This window comes from Bombus pascuorum, chromosome 6, assembly GCF_905332965.1.
Source record: "Bombus pascuorum chromosome 6, iyBomPasc1.1, whole genome shotgun sequence".
Lineage (NCBI taxonomy): Eukaryota > Metazoa > Arthropoda > Insecta > Hymenoptera > Apidae > Bombus > Bombus pascuorum.
Window position 1 is genome coordinate 9,806,281 of NC_083493.1, and position 20,444 is coordinate 9,826,724.

The following is a 20,444-nucleotide window of genomic DNA, read 5'->3' on the forward strand; positions in this document are numbered from 1 at the left end:
GTCAAGGTTGCTACCGATGCGTTTTCAACGCCGTGAATCTGGGTTGACTGATGCCACATCGTAGAAATATAACGAACGACGCGACGTTTCGGACCGCTACAAAACTTTTCCCTCTCCTTCTTTTTTCATTTTTTGGTCGCCTGTTTCGTAGCTTTTTTTGTTATCCTTCCCATTTTTTTGTACTTCCTTCGTATCGAATGAATTGCGACCGCGCTATTCTTTTTAGCGTTGCTGCGGTTTGCTTCGTTTTTCTTTTTCCCGTTTTTCTAGTTCTATCGTTATTATTTTTTTTTACTTTCCTTTTTTTCCAATATAAAAGAATTTGGAGATTGGAGTCAGTTAGGTCTCGTTACCTTCAAAGCTAGAGAAAGATTCCACGAATACTTAACCAGGCCAAGCTCTAGGAGTTGGCATCGATCCTTTTCTATAATGGAGCCTGCATACTTAAACGAGGTCCCCGGAGAGACATTTATCCCGGTTCCGGGAGATTGTGTCGGCTTCTGGCAAACAATTGTTAAATCGTGCAATTTTCATCGAGCCTGCTTCCAAGCTGGACTAATTGCACGCACTAATTATTCTGTCAAGTAAACTTAGAGGGACAAAGAAAGAGCGAATTGTCGCTCGGTTTGAACTCTCTGGCGGCGAAAGCTGAGTTAATTTCGACTTGGACTGAGGCTTCGCGTTTATTACTTTCCCAGTCACGATTACGCATTATTATTCTATCAAACTATAAGAGTGAATTTATTTTTTTTAACTAATTTAGTTATTACTAATTATAGGTTTTCGTTTGCTTCTTTAATACTCTATCTACTTTCATCCAACATTTTAAAGAAGATCATAGTTCTCAGATATAAATAGTTCCATTAGTAGGTTGATAATAATCTATTTTATATAATAACTTTTATTATAATATTATTATATTATAATAATAACTTTTGACGATTAATCTTCATCTACACACAACAAATACAACTAACCAAAAAACAGTTGGATAGAAATCTATTGTATTTCATCCTCAAGAAACAATAAATAAAAATAATAAACAAACTTTAAGATACTAGACATATTACATTCTGCGCGTGTGCGAGGCTTTAAATTTTCCATAAAATCCAGTAACATTCGATGACATCCGTCGTCATCTTCAAGCGTCCTGCCAATTACAAACACGAGTTTATATCTTGACCTTGCGCTTCCTGTAAATCTGTCGGTTCTTTGAATTTTCTAGCTTGTCCCATATACTTCAGAATCCTGGAACATTGACCGTCGTCGGCCGACCTTCTTTTCCGCTTTCCACACGGGAATTAGCTACTCTTATTTGATCCCCTTTACGCTTTGCCTCCATCTAAAGAGAGCTTTCCGTTACGAAAGAGATTACCGTTGCTTCAGCGGTCAGATCGAAGATGCTAACGAGCCGGTATCCAACAGCTGCCACTAGAATTAATTACGGACTGCCGTAACACCACCGGTGCACTTTTCCACGGCTGTTTCGTCGATCTACTCAAACAAAGCCAGTCGTTGGAGAGTGTTACCCCTTCGGGATTGATAGGATGCGGTGACGTGCACGAAACCTCCTGGAGGCAGCCAAGCCACAAAGAAAGGGATGCAGCCAAAGAGAGATAAAGAAGCTTCGCGACTGAGAGGATCGGTCGATGGAACGTCGAACTCGCTGACTAAAGAACGCAGAAGGCAGGAATTTCGTCCTCGTTATTTGACCTTATCTCTTTGGAAGTTGCACGAAAGGTATTTCACAAAGACGTGGTCGGACCTTAAGGATGTTACGAACAAAGCACAACTTAAGCGTGGATGAGTATATTATTATTTTCGGAGTTAGGAGATATTTTCATCTACGAGTTGGTGACAATATTTATAGCAATTTCTATACCCCGTGGCTATCGTGTTCGTGGGATTTAGATTCGCTGGAATTTTATTTATGGAAACGTTCTAAAGGTATCGTGCGTGACGAACCTCTTACGCTTCGTTCGAAGTACAAGCTAACGTCTTGCGTATCATGGAAAAATGTTAACTATTATTAATGAAAACAGTAAAAAGAAGCAACGGATGATATAAAGAAAATGTTGTGAATAAATGTTTTACGTTGTATGGTTTAATAATATAAATGAAAACGTCGTTGATATGTTAGATACGATATTGGTTGTTGGGAAAGTTCATTTTGATTTTTAATAAAATAATAAATTTTGAAAAATTCTTTTCGAGCATACCGCGTTAAAAAACGTTACTAGAAGTATCTTTAAACATGCTCCTCGATCTTTATTAAAATATTACGCCTGTTAAATGCTGCTCGGAAGGTTCCTTCCGATTTTGAAGGATTTTGATCGACATAGAAAATCTTGTGGAGAAGTTTTTCGCCGAAAAACCTGGAAGGTTCTCGAGGGTTGGAATATTCGTGTTGCGCGAGAGGGAGAAAGATTGTGGAACAAAATGACACCTACATAATTCAATAAACGTATACCAAATCTAAATGTAAATCTAAACGAATTTTCCGAGCGACCTTCTGAATCTTTTCTTTTTCAATCGCTCCAAAATTATGCGAGAATTCAGGTTATGAGCTTGTCAAAGCATACCGTTTTCAAAGTGTTAAGTTATAAATTGAGACAGCGCGTGGAAAATGTTATTTCATATTGTCGAGAGATAAAACAAAATCCGACGATTTGTCAACGCACACGACTTCTCACGATAAAACGCACTGGAACGTGTATTGAAATGGACATAGGTCGTGTTGAATATACGCTGTTCTCAGAGGCAATAATTACACTGCGGATGTTTATGCAAATTCATATTTCTATGAACGTAATTAAACAAACGGTACCTACACGAAGATTCGTTTCATTCATTAAATTTTACATCGAGTACTTTACATCGAATATGCGAATATATTATACGTCTTTGCGTATCGTACAAATACCGTACATTTTTACTCGTTTGAATCTTCCATAAATGGATAAATATCTACAGTTTACCAGTGATATCTGCACTCGGGTTATCAACACTTATTTACTCGTTTTAACGCATACCATTCAGCTGCGAGCAATTCTCTGTTTCCCTGTTTGCTCTGTTTGTATAATAGATGAAAAACCAAAGGTGAATTTATACCGTAACCCGACACACTCTCGAAATTCAGCCTCTCGAACGTCTACACGAGTCGCTATCGTTGACCATAGCCGGAAGAACAAGAAACTGGACAGAAAGGTAGAGCCAGGTTCTTTGACCGACCTTCCGGAAGATGTTCAGAGTTCGATGACACCGAAGTTCCATTGGCTTTCGAAGCCTCTTCTACGCTGTCCTCTTCACTGCGATACTCTACGCGAGTGGAGTAATTGAAATTTGAGAATCGCTGAATTCTTGTATCGTGTTTCCAGTTTTCCAAGCGAACGAACTCGCATTTATCGCGGCAAAGAGAGATTTTGCGAAAGAGAGACAAAGCGGTTGTTCGAGTGGCCGAGTTCACTCGAAAACAACAAATATCGGCCCTGCTATCCGGGCATCCTGTTCTCTGCATGCTCGTGTTTCCACGTGAATACGCTGAAAGATTTTCCGACCTGGCTGTCGTTGGAAGTTCAATGCACCGAGGACAGGGCGCAACGACTTTCAGAGTGGGAATAAATCGAACAGGATCGGGGCTTGGAAAAGAGGAAACGAAGAAGAAGAGAGGCTGGTAACCCGAGGATCCCTGCCGGCCGAGTCAAACGTTAAATCCACTTCTTCTCGGCTAAAGTCGTCATAGGTAGGATTATTAAATCATCGAGCCGGTAGCGGAGTAAAGAAGCCAGTAATTTTATTTACCGTTGCATCCGGCCTATCGACGTATATATTCCCGCCGCGTTCCTCAGGATCGAACGCCAACGCTCTCCCTTGGGAATAGCAAGTGAGCCTACGAGGTATTTTTAAAGGATGGCGTGACACGTAGCCTCGGCAGCACGGCCTCTGCACGCCAGCAAAAACGCTATTTAAGCGCTCTTTTCTTTTCCGCAGAAATTCTTTGTCTTTCGAACCAACCCACCCCGCTGTGTCTGGCGTTTTTCTCTGCTCAGACTTTTCCTTCTTTACTCCCTTGGTGCTCTTTGATTTCCCGCTAACTAAACTGGCACGAGGTTAACACGATGGAGACGCAAGGTCGATGTTTGATTAAACGCCAGTTGACGCGTCGTATAATTCCCAAAACTCAAACCCTTTTATACCGCGTTCCGCGTCCAATGAGGGTACCGACTCGACTCGCCGAGCTTTTGCTTTTATTGCGAACGAGATCAGCGAATAAAAATGTAGACGATCGATGAGGGCTAGGATATTCTATGAGCGAGTGTCGTAGCGGCTGATGTAAAAGATATGAATGGGTCGTGCGGAGAAGCTAAAAGCAGATCCAAGGAGACGAGGATGACCCGAGGGATGGGTGTCGCGAGTTTGAATTAAGATCGTTCTCTCGAGATTCGTACATTCATATCGTGTCGCGCTCATAAAGAATCACTAGAACAAGGAAGTTGGATTATTTTATTAAGAAATCAAATTTTCTTCGAGCTGCGGCATAATTTCAGATGGAACACAAAGGGCTGAGAAAGGACATCGTAACCTAAATCGTATCTGATTTGCATTACACCGTGTGGATCTCCTCTTTCGAATAATCTTTAATTCAAAGAAGATTATCGACCTCTCCTTGAAAACGCTCTGGAAATAACTGTTCCGATAATCGATAATCTAGCCACTAAGAGCTTCCCTCATCGATATAGAGTTTGGAAACAACTTGGCCTTCTGAAAATTTCGTTTTACACGGTTTGAAACCGTAATCTCATCGAACTCCGTTTCTCCCCATGAAATGGAACTTTCACCCTTTAAGCTTCTTCCACCCACGGTCAAGCTGTTTTTCTTTTTCGAAATTCGAATGACCTTAAACCGGATTTCGCTGGATAAATACGGTGCGTAGGTTTTATGCTTAATAACCAGAGATACGACATCGTAGCACAGAGTTATCGCGAGCCGTTTATACGTCGCGTATCGTCGATCTTCACGTGGCTTTCCCCCCTACTCTGTTCTTTACAGTCAGCAGCAGGTCTGAAGCTCAGTAGACCATCGTCTGGCGAAGAATTGCGCGTCACGTACTCGGCATTTTTCTCTGAATTTTTCCATCGACGTCGGGACCTCCTCGAAAAAAGGGCTCCGCCTTATCGTTCCTGCATCAAACCGAAAGACGCTCTCCCAGGGAGGTTTTCAACGTAGTAGCTTTATCACGTAAAAAAAAAAGACAAAAATATGAAGAACATCATGAAAGTCACCGTCAACTCGTACGTTAAGAGTGCAAGGCGTGGATGATGTTAACGTATCGACTTAGTTATCGCGTGTGAATCCAATCTCGAGGTTGTTCCAGAGGAAAATTTCAGTAACCTCGATGGCGCGTCGGTTGTGACCCGGACTGGTGCATTCTATCGATTTATCACCGATTAACAGGGTTACAGTGTCGTAATATTTCTTATTATTGCCGCTGTTAAATACGTGACCGTGGTAAATTATCCGGAATATATTTGCCCAAGGGTTGATCTTGCCAGGTAACAAATCACACGGCGTAACCCTTACACGATGCGAGACCCGTACGAAACTTGGCACCTGTTTGGCGAACATTGGTACCGTGCCAGCAACGATGAAAGTGCTGCGTTGATTCTCCTTTGCTTTTTCATCCCCGTCTTTTTATTTTACCCGTCTCGACGTCGGCCGACTCGGTCCACCGTCAATTTAATCGCGTAACACCGGAATTATTGTGCAAACGCGGTTTGTCGAGTCACCTCGATCCTCTGAATTTCCTGCATTGAGCCTTCGTTTAGTCGGATGAAACGAAGAAATAGAAAAATTGGAAAGGAAAGAGCGTTAGGTAGAACGAGGGAGAAATAAAAAAGATGGAAAGACGGGCGGAGAGAGGAAGGTCGAGGAAGAAAGACGAGGATGCAGCAACATGAATCGAAGTGGCTCAATTTGGTTGATTAAATTGGCCTCGATTTACGTCGAGAACCAAGTTACTCCAACCAAATAACACAAGCAACGCCCATGGTTTATTCGCGTTAACGCGCGACTGCTTCGCTGCGTAGCGGCTAATTTTCCATCAACTTTCTAAGCTGCTCTTTCCATCGTAAACCTTCCACCACGAATTTCTTTTGAAAATAAGATTCGTTGAATAACGTGGGATAAGCCGGGATAAATGCATTAAAAGAAGCACCGTGTTTCGAGATTTGCTGGCTGACTGTCGAGATTAGGGTAATATGATCCTGAGGACTGTCAGCTATTCCGTCAGCTGGCAATTTGGACGCCAGATACTCGACCATGATGGAGCAAGGAAATTTTCTCTCGGAGATGTGGCAAAAGGTGCAGTAAACTGATTGTTGTTCAAATTTCGCCAGTTTTAAGGCTTTAGTAAAATTTTGCTTAATTAAAACAGTCGGAAAATTTCGTTCGTTTCGTTGTATATGGATCACGGTATATATCGCAAAATGAATTATCCATTGTACGTGTCTAATGATACTTGTGTATGGTATTACAACTACATACAGGAAGATTAATTAAATATTGATTACTAATTGACTAATTGATTAATTGACTAATTGAAGGAACAATACAAAGTTTGATTAGACAAATATTAGGATTGGTATGCTCTTTCGTTACATAAACGTGTACACATATATTTTGAAACGATTACGTGAATTAATCGACATCATTGAAAGTCATTGCGCGAACTGATATAACGCACGACGAATAGCGGTTGATGTTCGGATGCACGTCCTTTATACCGGACACAAGGGGGTGGGGGGTGACTTGATCCCGGAATCTAAATGTGTCAAGCAACAAGCCTATTAATTAGTAACCGTTGACCGGTCACCATGAGGTTTGCTCAAATGTACCGAGAGACGTATAATGGACAGATGATTTGAGAAAACGATGTCGATGATATTTATCTCAATCTTTTGCCCGTATACATTTAATTACTTTGGCATTGCCAAATACATATGGAAATCGAGCAATACAGCAGTTTGAAACAGACAGTTAATTATAGCTTGCAAAACAAAAGTTTCGAATTTCAATGAAATTCAATACACGATTTAATTAACAAAACGACTACAGTACATTAAACCGTTATTATTAGACCTTTTCAGACCGTTGTTTAGTCTATCGACAAGGAAGTGATTTAATCGTTAAATATACGTACAATATAAATAAATACGTTAATTTCGTTCTCGATATTTACCATTAGATTTTCAATGAAAAGCTTATCAATGTGTAGCTTGTGCTACATTGGCATACGAATTGTTTCACATTCAATGTTTCCATTTACATTATTTTTTAACCAAAATTCCCCTCGTGCAAAATAAATGTTTTCTCTTGCTCATATGGAGAATGATAAACGGTAGCCACTGTTATATGCAGAAATTTTACAAAATACCTGCCGGTGATTACAAAAAGACCTGCAGATGATTGGTTAACGATTTCCACGCTTTTCTCTGATCTGTATCTGAATTGAAAAAAAAAAGAAAGAAAAATACAGAAAATATAACGAGGGAAAAGAAAGAAACGAAAATACAAAGAAATAAAAACTAAAACTCGACCATTTTTTTCTTTTTTTTTTAATTTGCACAGTCTTCTTTATCGCCATTTCGCCGCGCGAAATAATATCCCTTCATCAGCTAATTTTTTTTTAGCTCGAACGTTCCCACTCGCCAAGGTGCTTAATTTTCGTCGCTCACGCTGATAAACGCTAGAATACCCGGCAGAGATCCCCAAGTGCGAGAAATTCGACTGACGTATCTGGGTTTCTCGCGTTTGTGCAACGTTTTCACGGGGGTTGGGATGACAGCGAAAGGTAGTCTGTTCGCGTTTTCCGGCGGACGTTTTTCCGCCGACCGGTCTCCATTAAATTCCACCCGGTTGGATAACGTATCACCGACTCGCTCATTATTTTCTTCCTTCTCTCTTTCTGCCGTAGTTTCAACGAAAGCACTGGCAGGTGCTAAAACTCTGGGCGGATTTTTGTACAGCGCCGTGAACAAGGCTGGAAAAACCGTGGTCGAAGCTGGAGCAAAGATCAAGAAGACCGTCGAGGAGAACGTGAGTTACATTAATGTTTTACGTCATATCTTTTCGTCTACTATTATTTTCTAATTTTTGTTTCCTTGTTGTTGTAAATTGTTGTTTCGAAGCTATTTGTATCATCCTCTCGGGAGTCAAACTGATCGACTCCATTCTTTTCTCGCAATAGACCGACATATGTAACGATAAACTGTGTAATAAGTTTGGAAAATAACGTCTGTGATATCATCGATGTCGTCGCTTTTCTGTTTACTGTTTTCTGTTCTACTTTTTCTTCTGTTCTGTTCAACTTTACTGTTTCACTTTTCAATCTATGGAGTTGATCAGTTGCAACTTTTGAACGACTCTATCGAGGATTTAGGGAGCAATTAACAATGTATGAGATACACAGAAGACAAATTGATCGGTTCTATTATTTTATTATTGTTAATTGATAAACGTTTCTGAAGATTTAAATAGCAATCGTGTGGTCTAATACGAGAATTAATTTAAGAAATTCTCGAAAAATGTAGTCGTTTAGTTTACTTTCTAAATTAATTCAAAATTAAGTGTAAAATAGTAAAATAATCCTAGAGATGATCGTTGTTATTATACATGCGTTTTATAATATTTAACATTTTACTGTATATCGTTGAGAATAGAAAGGAAACATTCAGTGTCGGTCGCTGAAAAGCTGAACATTTCCATAGTTATGGTCCAGGCATAAGTGGGACGTTATGGGAGTGATATTTTTATCGCTTCCTTTCCTTTATTCGAAGTAGAATAAAGGATAATTTATACGCGAAATATCAAAGCATAGGGTAAGGTCATAGTCGAGCAGGGTTTTGATAAATTGAATATTATCGATTTTCAATGACGTGTCGCTTCGGTGTCGGAAGTTATAAAAGAATTTATCGCAAGGCTTTTACATTATACTGCGTACTTTTTGATCACAATTTGCGAAAAAGATCCTTTGAATCCGAGTTTCGCCACGGAGTTTAATAACAGACGATGATAAAAAAGAAAAATTCCTCGCCGCTCAGCTCACGAGGCCCCGGTCTTCTTCGCCGTTGAAATTAATCGAATGGAACGTTATCGTCGGAAAAACCGAAACAAAAGGACGACGAAGTGAAAAAAGACCAGCGATCTACCGCACCCGTTTTAGAGGCAAAAATGCAAATCGTCGACTTTTCAGTTGTGCACGTCGCCAGGGACGAATGACGGGTTTACTTTCGCGCAGTTTTTTCAAACGTGAATTTTTCCGATAATTGGATTTACAACATTGTCGCGGTTAAAAATCGTTCGTTCAGAAACAAGCTATTTTTCCGCTGCTTTCTTTTGTTCATTTCCTCTTTATCCTTCCGCCGCACGTTATCCGGAATTAATTCAGTAAAGTTTCACGACCTCCGACTAGCTGTCATTGAACCATAGTAATTGGAAAAAGCGCTTCGTCTTATTTCCGCTCGGCGAATAAATTTCTTTCCAAGAAGGAAATAATTTCCGCGTGTCGAGCTGTCAGAACAAGTCAGGACTAAAAAATTCTTCGAGCCTCTTTCCTCTCTTGTACCGTACAGGCATAAATAATTGCAAGAGCGATCGTGTTAACGCGTTCCCCTATAAGAACGATAATTTGCATGTCAGATAATTAATCCGTCAATATCGAATCGGACCGAAACACGATAAAATCGCGAGGTCATCGATAACCCGCTCGATTACGTGCAACATCAATTTATTTATAAACCTCTGTTACGCGTACGCGCACGCTATAATCAATTGAAATTAACAGGTTGACCGGTTTGTTGGTTAATTACTTCCCTGTGCAGGCGGCAACGATAATAATCGTAATCACGATAACGTCGACTTATCACAGTCCAACCAATTACGTGCTTGTAAAACGTAAATTAATATACCGAGGTAAGAGAAAATAGGAGTTCGTAGTTGGCATTAATTTCGCTAAATGAACCATGGCTTTTAATGAAAAGCAAATATTTCACTGGTATTTAAAGAACGTGAAAGGTGAGATACAAAAGGAAACTGGATATTTTTCCGTATCTGTTAGCGAAGATGCAAGAAATCTTGTGAATTTTTAACCATTTTAATTTTCCAATTTGTTTTTTTTTTTTTTTGTCATTTTGTTACTCTTTCAAGCAGTTCAATTTACGAGAAATAACTGGAAACGAACACGCGAAAATGCGAAATTGCACGCGTCACGTAGGTGAAACGAAGTTGGGAAAAAAAAACAGCAGTGAAATACAGGTGGAAATTTTTTATTAAAAATTCCCATGTCAGGTTCATTGGCCTCTTTCACACCCCACCACTTATTGGTATTTATACGATACGCACGAGAAGCAGGTGTAGTAGTAGTAGATGTTGAAGAATTCCATTCTCGAATAGAAATGTCATTTTAATGGGTGCAATGCCCTCGAAGAATGAAACGGAGACACAGGACATTCTTTAGAAGAACGAAGTCGTTGAACACTTTCTTAAACGCCTGTCCGCAGTTTCAACCCCTCTGCTACCTCTTCAACCCCTTGTATCCCGATAATTTTATCACGTTATACGCGTTTTCGACTTATATACCACGGTTTCTCCTTCTTGAGTCTTGCTCGTACGTGAAACGTCCGTTCTCAGACAATCGCAGAGAGATTCAATGGGATTCTTTGAATCGCTGCAATCCCATACCTTCGTAACGCGTTCTGCGAATTTTTGTCACAGGAACGTCAGGTATTGGAAGTTATTGAACTTTGTTTTTTAACGATTTTACGCACGCTAGCCAAACGGAGATTGAAATGGAAGATGAAACGAGGGAACGATATTTGTCACTCTCTTGTTTGCACGATTTTTGTTTCTTTTTCAAGTGTTTCACCGATAAAAATAACAAACTCGTTCCCAGCATCCATTTAATCTCATGAAAGGTATCAAGCATCGATCACCAGATATGGTGACTAAATTTTTAGAGAAATTAGATAATTTTTACGAACGTATTAGATGTATCGTATGAGAACATTTTCTTACGTTTCATCAGTATTGTGACGAAATACGATTATTACGATCGTATTGGTGAAATTTGGAAGCAGTCTGAAGGTTTATACAGAAGTTACAGCTTATTTACTGTAAATGTATGCTTAATGGAAAGCTATAGTTGTACAGCATTAGTACCGGGAATGGTTCTACTAAATATATTACGACTTATTAATGCAAATGAATAATTAACTATGCTTTGCTACACAACATATAATGTTTCCTATAAGCCATATAACGTATTTATGAAAAGTTTCTGTGGGCGTTCAAATATTTCCCTGAGCCACTGAATATTCGAAACTTGATTACCGTAGACTCGTCGGCCCGCCGTATTAAATTCGGCGTATTAATATCGCTCGACAATATCGTTTTACCTTTCAGATTTCCAGCGTTGTGTATTTTATATTGGCAATATGAAGGCAAGGTCGTTCTTTAATGGAACTAGACGACTGAATAAAATTCACGAAATGAATTTTCTGATGATTCCCGTGGAAATGCATCGCGCGTTATACAACATCGTGTGCATATGATATGGTAAAATTCATAAAGAGATTTTAGACGCAAGGTCGCGTTAGCGAATTCAAATGCATCATAAAAATTTTATACGTTCGCAATGTTTCTCGAGGCTGTTTCGACATTTTCAATTTCGATAACGCCGCCGGTTTTGTTCGAGACAAATTGGGCCACTGGGTGAAGGATCTCGTTGGATGTATCGTCGGAGATTACTGTCAATAATATCTCTGGAAATCCTCTTCCAACCTCCCGCACAGCGAACGTAAACGTGCACGCGTGCAAATGTTCGAAAGCAATCTATTCGATTCGCGCTCGATCAGCCGGCGATTCACAGCGGCCAACCGTATCGGACCAACGTGCCTCTTGCAATTTGTAGCGACAAAAGATTTGACCTTCGTTTTCACGCCTCTGTATCTACCAAGTTTTATCTTTTCTCTGTGAAAATTCATCGAATGATCCTTTTTAATTCAAATGTTCTATCCATTACTTCTTCATTTTTCCAGATATCCTCAAATATTCAAAGTTCCCCGTGATTTTTACCTTTGGAGGAAAATTATATCGGCTGTTACTAAGCGATAGTCAAATATTTTTAGTTCTACGAAGAGAAATGAAGATGGCTGAACGAAAAAGATACGTTTCGTACAGATAGATTTAACGTATAACATCAGTTCGTCACATTGGAAAAAAGAAAAAGAAAACTGGAGCGCGTCGTGTATATTTTATACAGTACATGTCGTTCAGCTTTAACCAATAAGCTGACAAGTGGCTGTTATTAAAACGCGGATCGTCGAAATTTATTAATCGTCCCTCTTGAGCATTCGATTTCATTTGTAGAACGTGTTTCATAGAGCTCTACCTTCCTCTCTCAATTTTGCTGACTGGGTTGAAACGAAGGATAAGCGAAGCTTGACAACCTTGTTGCGAAAAGAAATATAGAAAAATATTAATGAATCTAGCGAGATTGAATTTTATCTTTTAACCGTTCGTCATCAGAAATCCTTGACAATCCCCGAGCGTAGCTCTTAGAATCATAGGATCTTTGACGTCGCGTGTTTTCCCAAGTTCGAGCAATCTTCGTAGCTCGCTATTTTTGCGTGAGACGTCTGTCGTGCATGCATGTGACGTGCAATTTCTCAAGGGAATCCAAACGTTCCAACGATTGTCCGCCTAATGCGCTCTTGACAGTTTAGACTTGTTTTCGAACTTGGACATCTTCGATCAGAAGTTACCCGTCGAGTTTACTGTTTACCTCTAAAGTTTGACTCTCCAGTTTATTTAATTAACGAGAGATCGATAAATACGGTGCCGTTTAGAAACGTTGGCATACCTGCTGATTCATACGAAACTTGTTAATTGAGCCAAATTATTGCGACTAAGGGGAATTAATTAAAAAGACGCTTAATTGGTTGGAGTTACGTACTCATGCAAGACGACGATTCAAAATATGCAGAGAATTATATATTATTGGTTGTTTGATTTAACGATGCTTCATCTTCATATAAAATTTTTTTTTTTTAATTCAGAGGTATTTGCCTGAATTTTGTCAAAGATCTATCAACGATGGAAAAAATGATTTTATAATCATATTATATCGTAATTGATGCCATTTTTATTATAACTTGAAATACGTATATAAATTCCTTGCATCTCAAAGTTTCAAACGCAATAACAATTTCATCACAACTGTTTCTACATATTTGTGGACGGTGAAGCTCTTTATCCATTTTCAAACATCCTATGAATATCCTAATTTTCCTATGTAGACATTTTTTCTCTTCTTTTTTTATCTGAATGAATTTTACAATCAATTCTCATTGAGAATTATAAATAAATTTTTCTAGCGTGGTACTATGTCGTGTTTAATGACTGTTTATCGTGTGTTTGATTCTAGTTGAATCTAGTGTTTAAATTTGAAGGGTAATGTCTTTTTAGCCTGCGGATCTGATCCGACGTGTCAAGAAATTGAGTAACTAGTGGGTTTTGCTGCTTGTTAACTCTTATGTTATATCTGTTACTGAATTTGGATATTTCTTCTTTGACTGTGGGTATCTTGAGGTCGCGATGTATTGTTTCGTTGGTAACATACCAAGGTGCATTTATTAAGGATCTTAGAGTTTTTGATTGAATTACTTGCTGTTCCCCATAATTGGATTCTATAGGTCCAAACAGGTAATCCTATGTAGAAATGGATTCGAAAATGGAAACAACCCCTTGACCAAGTGTCATTGCGTGGAAATATTTCTCGTTAACGCGCGTGTACCGTCGTCGAATAATTATTAACGTACTCGACACGCGGATGAATAAATCGCTATGCTCGAAATTAGTTTTTAACCGCGGTTAAATTCGAGCGAGCCACTTTCGTTCGACGATCGAATGAAGTACATTTCTAAGTTGATCGTCGAAAGGGCGGACGGTAATTCGAGCGCATAATGTGGTTACAGAATCTCGAACACTTGGCACACGAGAAAAATTTCCGCAGGAAATGGCGATCTTCTAAAAAAACTTTGAAGGACGACGAACGTTCCATTTTCTAAAGACCAGATTTTTCTCCATTAAGCAGATATTGAATCCTCTCCAAGCAAAATCGCGCTTTTTATTTCCTAAATTTTTGCTCCATCAAAGATGAAAAGCAGAGGAGATCTCCAACATATATGTACACCGTCGTTCATACGTCTTAAGATACTTTATATTCGTCTCAGATGTACGTATCGCGTTCCAAATATTCCTTAAAACTACCCGCAAGAGTTATAGACGTATGATAAATTAATAGCGTGTTACTTTTCATGTAATTTCTTGGTTGAAATCTTATCGGGAAAGTTTGAGGCGAGTTAAATGAGAAATTTCGAGAATCTGGATTATAAGATCATGTTTTTAGAACGTATAGAACGAAATAGCATAGTAAGGAAAAGACGTGTCTTTATATTAGGTCGTCTTAAAAGTTTCGTATTTATAAGTATATATTATTCGTATTTATAAGTATATATTATTTTATCGAATTACGTATGATCCATTTTGTTCTATCAAGATACAGATTACAACTTTCAACAGATTAGGTTTCATGTTTTTATAAAGATTTTATAAAAATGAGTGTCTGTAAAAGAAAGAGACTTATCGAACAACCTAATATATATAGACTTGAAAACAAATTAATTTTATTATATCAAATTCGTACATTTATTACTATAACACTGACCGTATGTGATGTTTACAGCCTCAGGTTCCACGAACCAACAATTTTTAAGGCTTTTGACAACTTTCTAAGAATTCCTTGAATTTGCTTCATTTTTTGTAAGTATTGCTATACTTATATACGGTCTTCTGGCAAGAAACGTGAATGAAAACACGCGACACAGTTAGACTGGACATCCTGCTAGTTGACAAGTGTCACTTCTAATAACGTGCAGAGATATATGCGCATCGTATTATCGTGCACTCTTCTATCGTTTGTACACCCGGTGTTTTCCTGATGATATATGACCAGCGACGTGGTAAAGTCTGTCGAGCAGTAACACTAGAGGGAGTGAAAACGGCCGATTAATGCGGAGCAATTCTTTTGACGGTGTCAGATCACGTGGAAACCTTCTTCCAGTCAAATAACACGCTGCAGTGTCGCCATTTGGAAGCAATATTAAATTCCATGAATTATTACCGCCACCGAATCACATCCGGTCATGATAATTCCTTAAGGAACGTTCAGACGATCAATATCATCGTCAATATTCAGGGTCCTTGGCATTATTGTACATAAGAGATCGTCTAGACGATCAATATGTCGTTTATATTTTTTGTTCTTCGTACGATAAGTTTTACGAGATTAGAATTAAAATACTTTTGAAACTAATTATTTTTCGACCGAAATATATTAATACTTTTTTGCAGAGAATCAAAAAAATCCAGTTAGAAAAGTTACATTGATATTCAACTCTTCTTAGATAAAAACGCAGAAGAAATGGTGAAACAAATTTCGTCTGAAACATTTGTTGGCATTTCTAATACTTGGAGAAGTAATCAAGTGCATGTGTTTAAAACGAACATACTGTATATTGTTAATACAATGTTGAGAACTCTGAATATTGACAATAACATTGACAATAACATTGATTGTCTGAACGATCCTTTATAATCTAGTTGGCGGATGTCGTTTATCGGAGAACAAATACGTCTCGTCACGTAGCACGCGTTTACGCGTTTCATCCGTGTGAATGAGAATCAATGATGTGTAGGAATCCTTGTTAGGGAATGTTTGGAAGGGTGAGGGGATACGAGTATGAGACAGTTTCAATAGTAAATTGAAATCTGGTCAGATACAATACGAATAAAAGCAAGTGCTAGAGGATCTACCAAAGAGAAATTTTATTTTCAGCGACGAATGATCAGATACTTGATGTTATTTAAATTGTATTTCCCTTTTAAGGATTCAATCGAATAATTCCTGAATATACTTGTTTCCGCTCTATCCACTTTTTCCCTTTCACTTCTCTTTCTCTTTTTTTTTTTTTGCAAAACTGATTCACGTTTCTGATGTCCTTTTCCGCGCGGACACTTTTTAAAACACCTTGATGACGGCTCTATTTATCGCAGTGTTTTCAAAAGATTTGCGAGCTAGAAGAAATCATAAATATGCAATACCATTGAAAAAATGTCTTTCTCCGTTTGCACGTAATACCAGATGAGAACTGTTCTAAGAAATATGTTTAGTTTGCCATCGTAAAACCAGCAACGTGAAAAGGTCTAAGGGTTTTTCATGCTGCTGTACAGCATTAAAAGTGAAATATATAACGTAAAACGCTTCTACGACTACCATTCAAGAACTATTTCGGGCACAGTGTAACATCTCCCACGCAATATATTCTAAAAGCCTCGGTGTATTGTCTCTTTCCTCGTTCTACAACCTCTTTTACTCACTTTAGACAAGCCACGTAAGCATTCTCAATCCAACCAACACCTAACGCACACTTCTTCCACAATTTCAGTCTCGTTCTATACTGCCATACATTTCAAGTATTAGGAACTCAGTGACTCAGCAGTAAACAATATCTAGAAATCTTTATTCCAACGCGTTTATTTCATACCTTTTATTTCTTGACGCGTTAAACTACGGTTGATTAGTTCCGGTACAGTTAATTACACGGCGGGAAGAAAATCGAGAAATTGCGTGAGCTCGTTAGAGCCTGTCATTCACGGCGATAAGGCAACTAACACGCGTGCGACAAATTGAAAACCCAGATCTGTTAGGAAAATCTGTTGCATGAACCACCGCGATACTACATCGACATACAGCAGCATAGTATTCCAACACATCGTCGCTATATTGATTTAGGTGGTTGGCGTTAATTAATACCAAATTTCCAATATGCAGCATCGACCGACCGTTGCTCGATACGTGATACTAAATGGCTCTGTAGAATTGTCGTTTCTAAAAACTTCGCTAGCGGCAAGAAAGATATTATTAGTATATTGCTGCTTGTGATTTCCAACCGGTCACGTCGCGTTGTAAGCGCAATTCCTGTCGTCTTTCATTTCGCGTTGCGAGCGTTTTTACTCGTTGTAAAAAAGATATGACGATATGTCGAGTTCTTGTCATTTTCAACTTAATATCACGGCGGAGGGAGCGTCAGCGAATATGTAAAACGAACGGTTTTCATAATTTTCGTGCAATTTCTTGTTATTTGGTATTTATTTCCGAGAATATATCGATGGAAAGGAGAGATGCGTGCAATTTTTGTAGTTTCACATCAGACGCGGATCAGATACGGAGAAACAAAGGTAGATACGAAATAATTGATGAGTTGTCGTGTAATGAAAGTGCAGTACGATTTAAGTTCTCTTATAACCTTCGAATTATGTTTGAAATTATTAAAAGATAGTTGACACGCGTGATTCCTCGTTTCAATTTCATGTTGGAAATTTCCTTAAAAGATTAAAAATCTCTTCGATCGTTAAGGTGAAAGTGAAGTTGAGATATAAAAATTTGAAGACCATAAAAAGAATTGACCTGTTTGTTTTTCAATTAGAAACATCTTTATGTTACATAGAATTACGTATTAATAAGAACAAATCAATTTTAATTAGTCATCAATCTTAGTTCTTCCGCGTTTTACTTTTGACTACTTTAATTGTTTCTTTTGCGTGAAAATTTATTACATCCAAACGATTGGCAACTTGAGTCACGAATTAACCGTTTTCGATTAAATCGCGCGAAACGTCACGGTCTCTGATATGAACACGATGACGTGTAGTAACGTTTTGCTAACTATCGTGCGATTACTATACACAGTGCGAAAAGCAGCCAACGCGAAAGCACTCTAACTCGGCGATAATCATCGCTAATGTTATCCAACAAGTGGATCCAATCCACGACATGTGTCGGAGTCTGCCGTGCGCTTCGCAGTAGTCAAGCTCGTGTATGGTCAGACGCGCTCCAGCGCAGAAACGATCGCCAAGCCACGCGATGCCTCGTCGTCACTGTGATGCTTACAATTGCAAAGCCACATTCACACACGAGCTCTATCCTTACACAAACATGTATAGAAACAAAGCGTATATATGTGCACGTCAGTACGTCGAAAAAGTTACACAATACTAATGAAAACGTTTCAAAACCAAGAGTTTCGGAAAGTTTAACCTTTAACGGAATACTGCTATCTTCGAAAATATTTTCATTAGAAATTTATCGAAGTGTAGGAAGTTTGTATCGATCATCGAACGGTTTGCAGCATTGAGGTATCTCCTATGTTTAAATTATACTTACTGCACTATTGTATTAGGAATATCAATATACTGTGAGTGTATAGCATGTTTTAGAAAGTGATTGGATCTGTTGAGAATTGTGGATTTTAATCGCCGAAATAAAAGTAAAGGAACACTAAGATTACACTTTGAATTTATATTAAAATAGTTTTAGATTTATTTAATAAATAATTTACAGGGTCTTCGTCGATATACATTTGCACGCGTCTCGGCACTCTCTTTGTCTCAGCATCTTCTATACCACACTGCCAACAATTGCATTCATCCGTTTTTCGAGACGCTGTACACACACATACTTCCATACACTCATACTCTCTACTACGCGGCTAATCTAGTCTAGCACACAAAATTATACATATCTCAATAGGATCTTCGGTTGGTTTTTGTTAGTTTACTCAAACTACTAGAAAGTGGAGCTGTTCTCTTATTGAAGCAATCATTCTAATTGCTAATTTCAAATTAATGAAGACATTCGTGGAAGCGTTGTAAATGCAATTAGAGAAGTTTATTACTACGAATATTAGTGAGTTCTACATTTATATCATATTTCAGAAAGCGATTGAATTTTGTTCAGACTACTACAAGGTAGAGCTGCCTCTCTATTCTCTTCAATCGTTAATTTCAAGTTAGTAAGAAAATTAACAGAGTTGTTATATACATGCAACTAAAAAAGCGATCCCAATTTTTTAGTCGACAATGTATGTGCTTACCGAGCAACACGAATACAGAATCGCGCGATATCTTTGTGTGAACGCGTCCCGCGACCAAACTACGGCTCGTGCATACACGGACAAAGAATAGGGGCAGTTGGTATTGATCCAAACGCCACCCTCTTCATTCGAGACCCAACTACACGAGCACGGGCCAACTCGCACCGTCGAGCATCTTCCCGGTTTATGCATCGACTTTCGACAGAAAAGAGAAAAAATAGCAATAACGTCTATACTACGATCTTATCTATTCACCCGTAGGCACATTGGCGACAGAATCTTTTTCTTTCTCCACCCTATTTGTTCGTTCATTTTGTTGTCCCCTTCCACATTCTGTAGTTCTACTGTCCTCTTTCCTCTTACTCTACCATCGATTAGTTTGCCAGTGCATTCTACCAGTTTCTGTATCTCCAGCCTGATTGTCCGCGTGGATTTGATTTTGCGTATATCGAACGTCGATTCCTTTCACCTGTGAATTTCAACCGTTTGGCAGCCCAAGGTTTCCGAACAGCTGATGCCTCCGGCTACGTTTCAACGACTCATGCCCACTAAACGGACTTCCTCTCTATCATTATCGCCGAATTTATCGGAGAGAGAGTAAAAGCTTGCCATTCGTGCAGATATTCGTATTATCGATTTTCGTTAGCTCCCCCTGGCTCACTTCCACTTCTCTCTCTCTCTCTTCCTATCTTTCTCCCTCCTTCTTTCTCTGTATGCTAGAGCTTTTTGTTCGGCAGCTGCTACGTATTAGCTTTTTGGATGGTTCAAGGTCAGTTTAGACACAAATTAATCGAAACACCGGAGGTGGTCGCACGTGTTTAATCTCGGTAAATTATTTCGAAATGAGAGCCAATGCACATGAGCTTCCACGCGTGTTTCAGCTGATTATATGGAGCAATACACGTTATACGCAAGGCCACAGAGAAAAAGCTTGATATATAACAAGTATATTTAGTGATTTTGTGATTTTCATGGTATTACTCGCCGGTTAAAGCTCGTGAAATTTAAATATACGAGATACGAGTGTAAACCTTTTAAAAGCTCGTCAATCCGCCGGGATCTATAAAACCAACGATGTAACCAACATTGTAGCATTTTTATATTGTTCGAGAAAATGGAGAGTTTTTAATCTTGCATTTAATCCTGCAATCAAATAGTCGATATCAGGTAATAGATGATTACTTCGGTAACGTGTATTCGGTTTGCGGCGTATTGGATTTAAAGATCGCTGTCTTATAAGAAAATGCATCGCCATCGTATTTTATATGCACCTGTACGATCGACGCGCTTAAACGGTCATAAGATTTTGAATTTCCAAAGATCTCTGCGAACCCATCGTACTGTTCGCTGTAAATGATTGGAGAAATTAGAACGAGTAAAGAGTAGAAGGATTAC

At 38.7% G+C, this 20,444-nt stretch overlaps 1 protein-coding gene across 4 annotated transcripts in view; it reads left to right on the forward strand.

The window, feature by feature from the left end:
- LOC132907751 (synapse-associated protein 1-like) overlaps positions 1-20,444 on the forward strand; it is a 91,278-nt gene that overhangs the window by 13,416 nt on the left and 57,418 nt on the right. For all 4 annotated transcript variants that reach the window (XM_060961129.1, XM_060961132.1, XM_060961133.1 and 1 more), the window contains one exon: positions 7,973-8,094. In XM_060961129.1, coding sequence (XP_060817112.1) covers positions 7,973-8,094 — 122 coding nt within the window. The remainder of the gene's footprint in view (positions 1-7,972; positions 8,095-20,444) is intronic.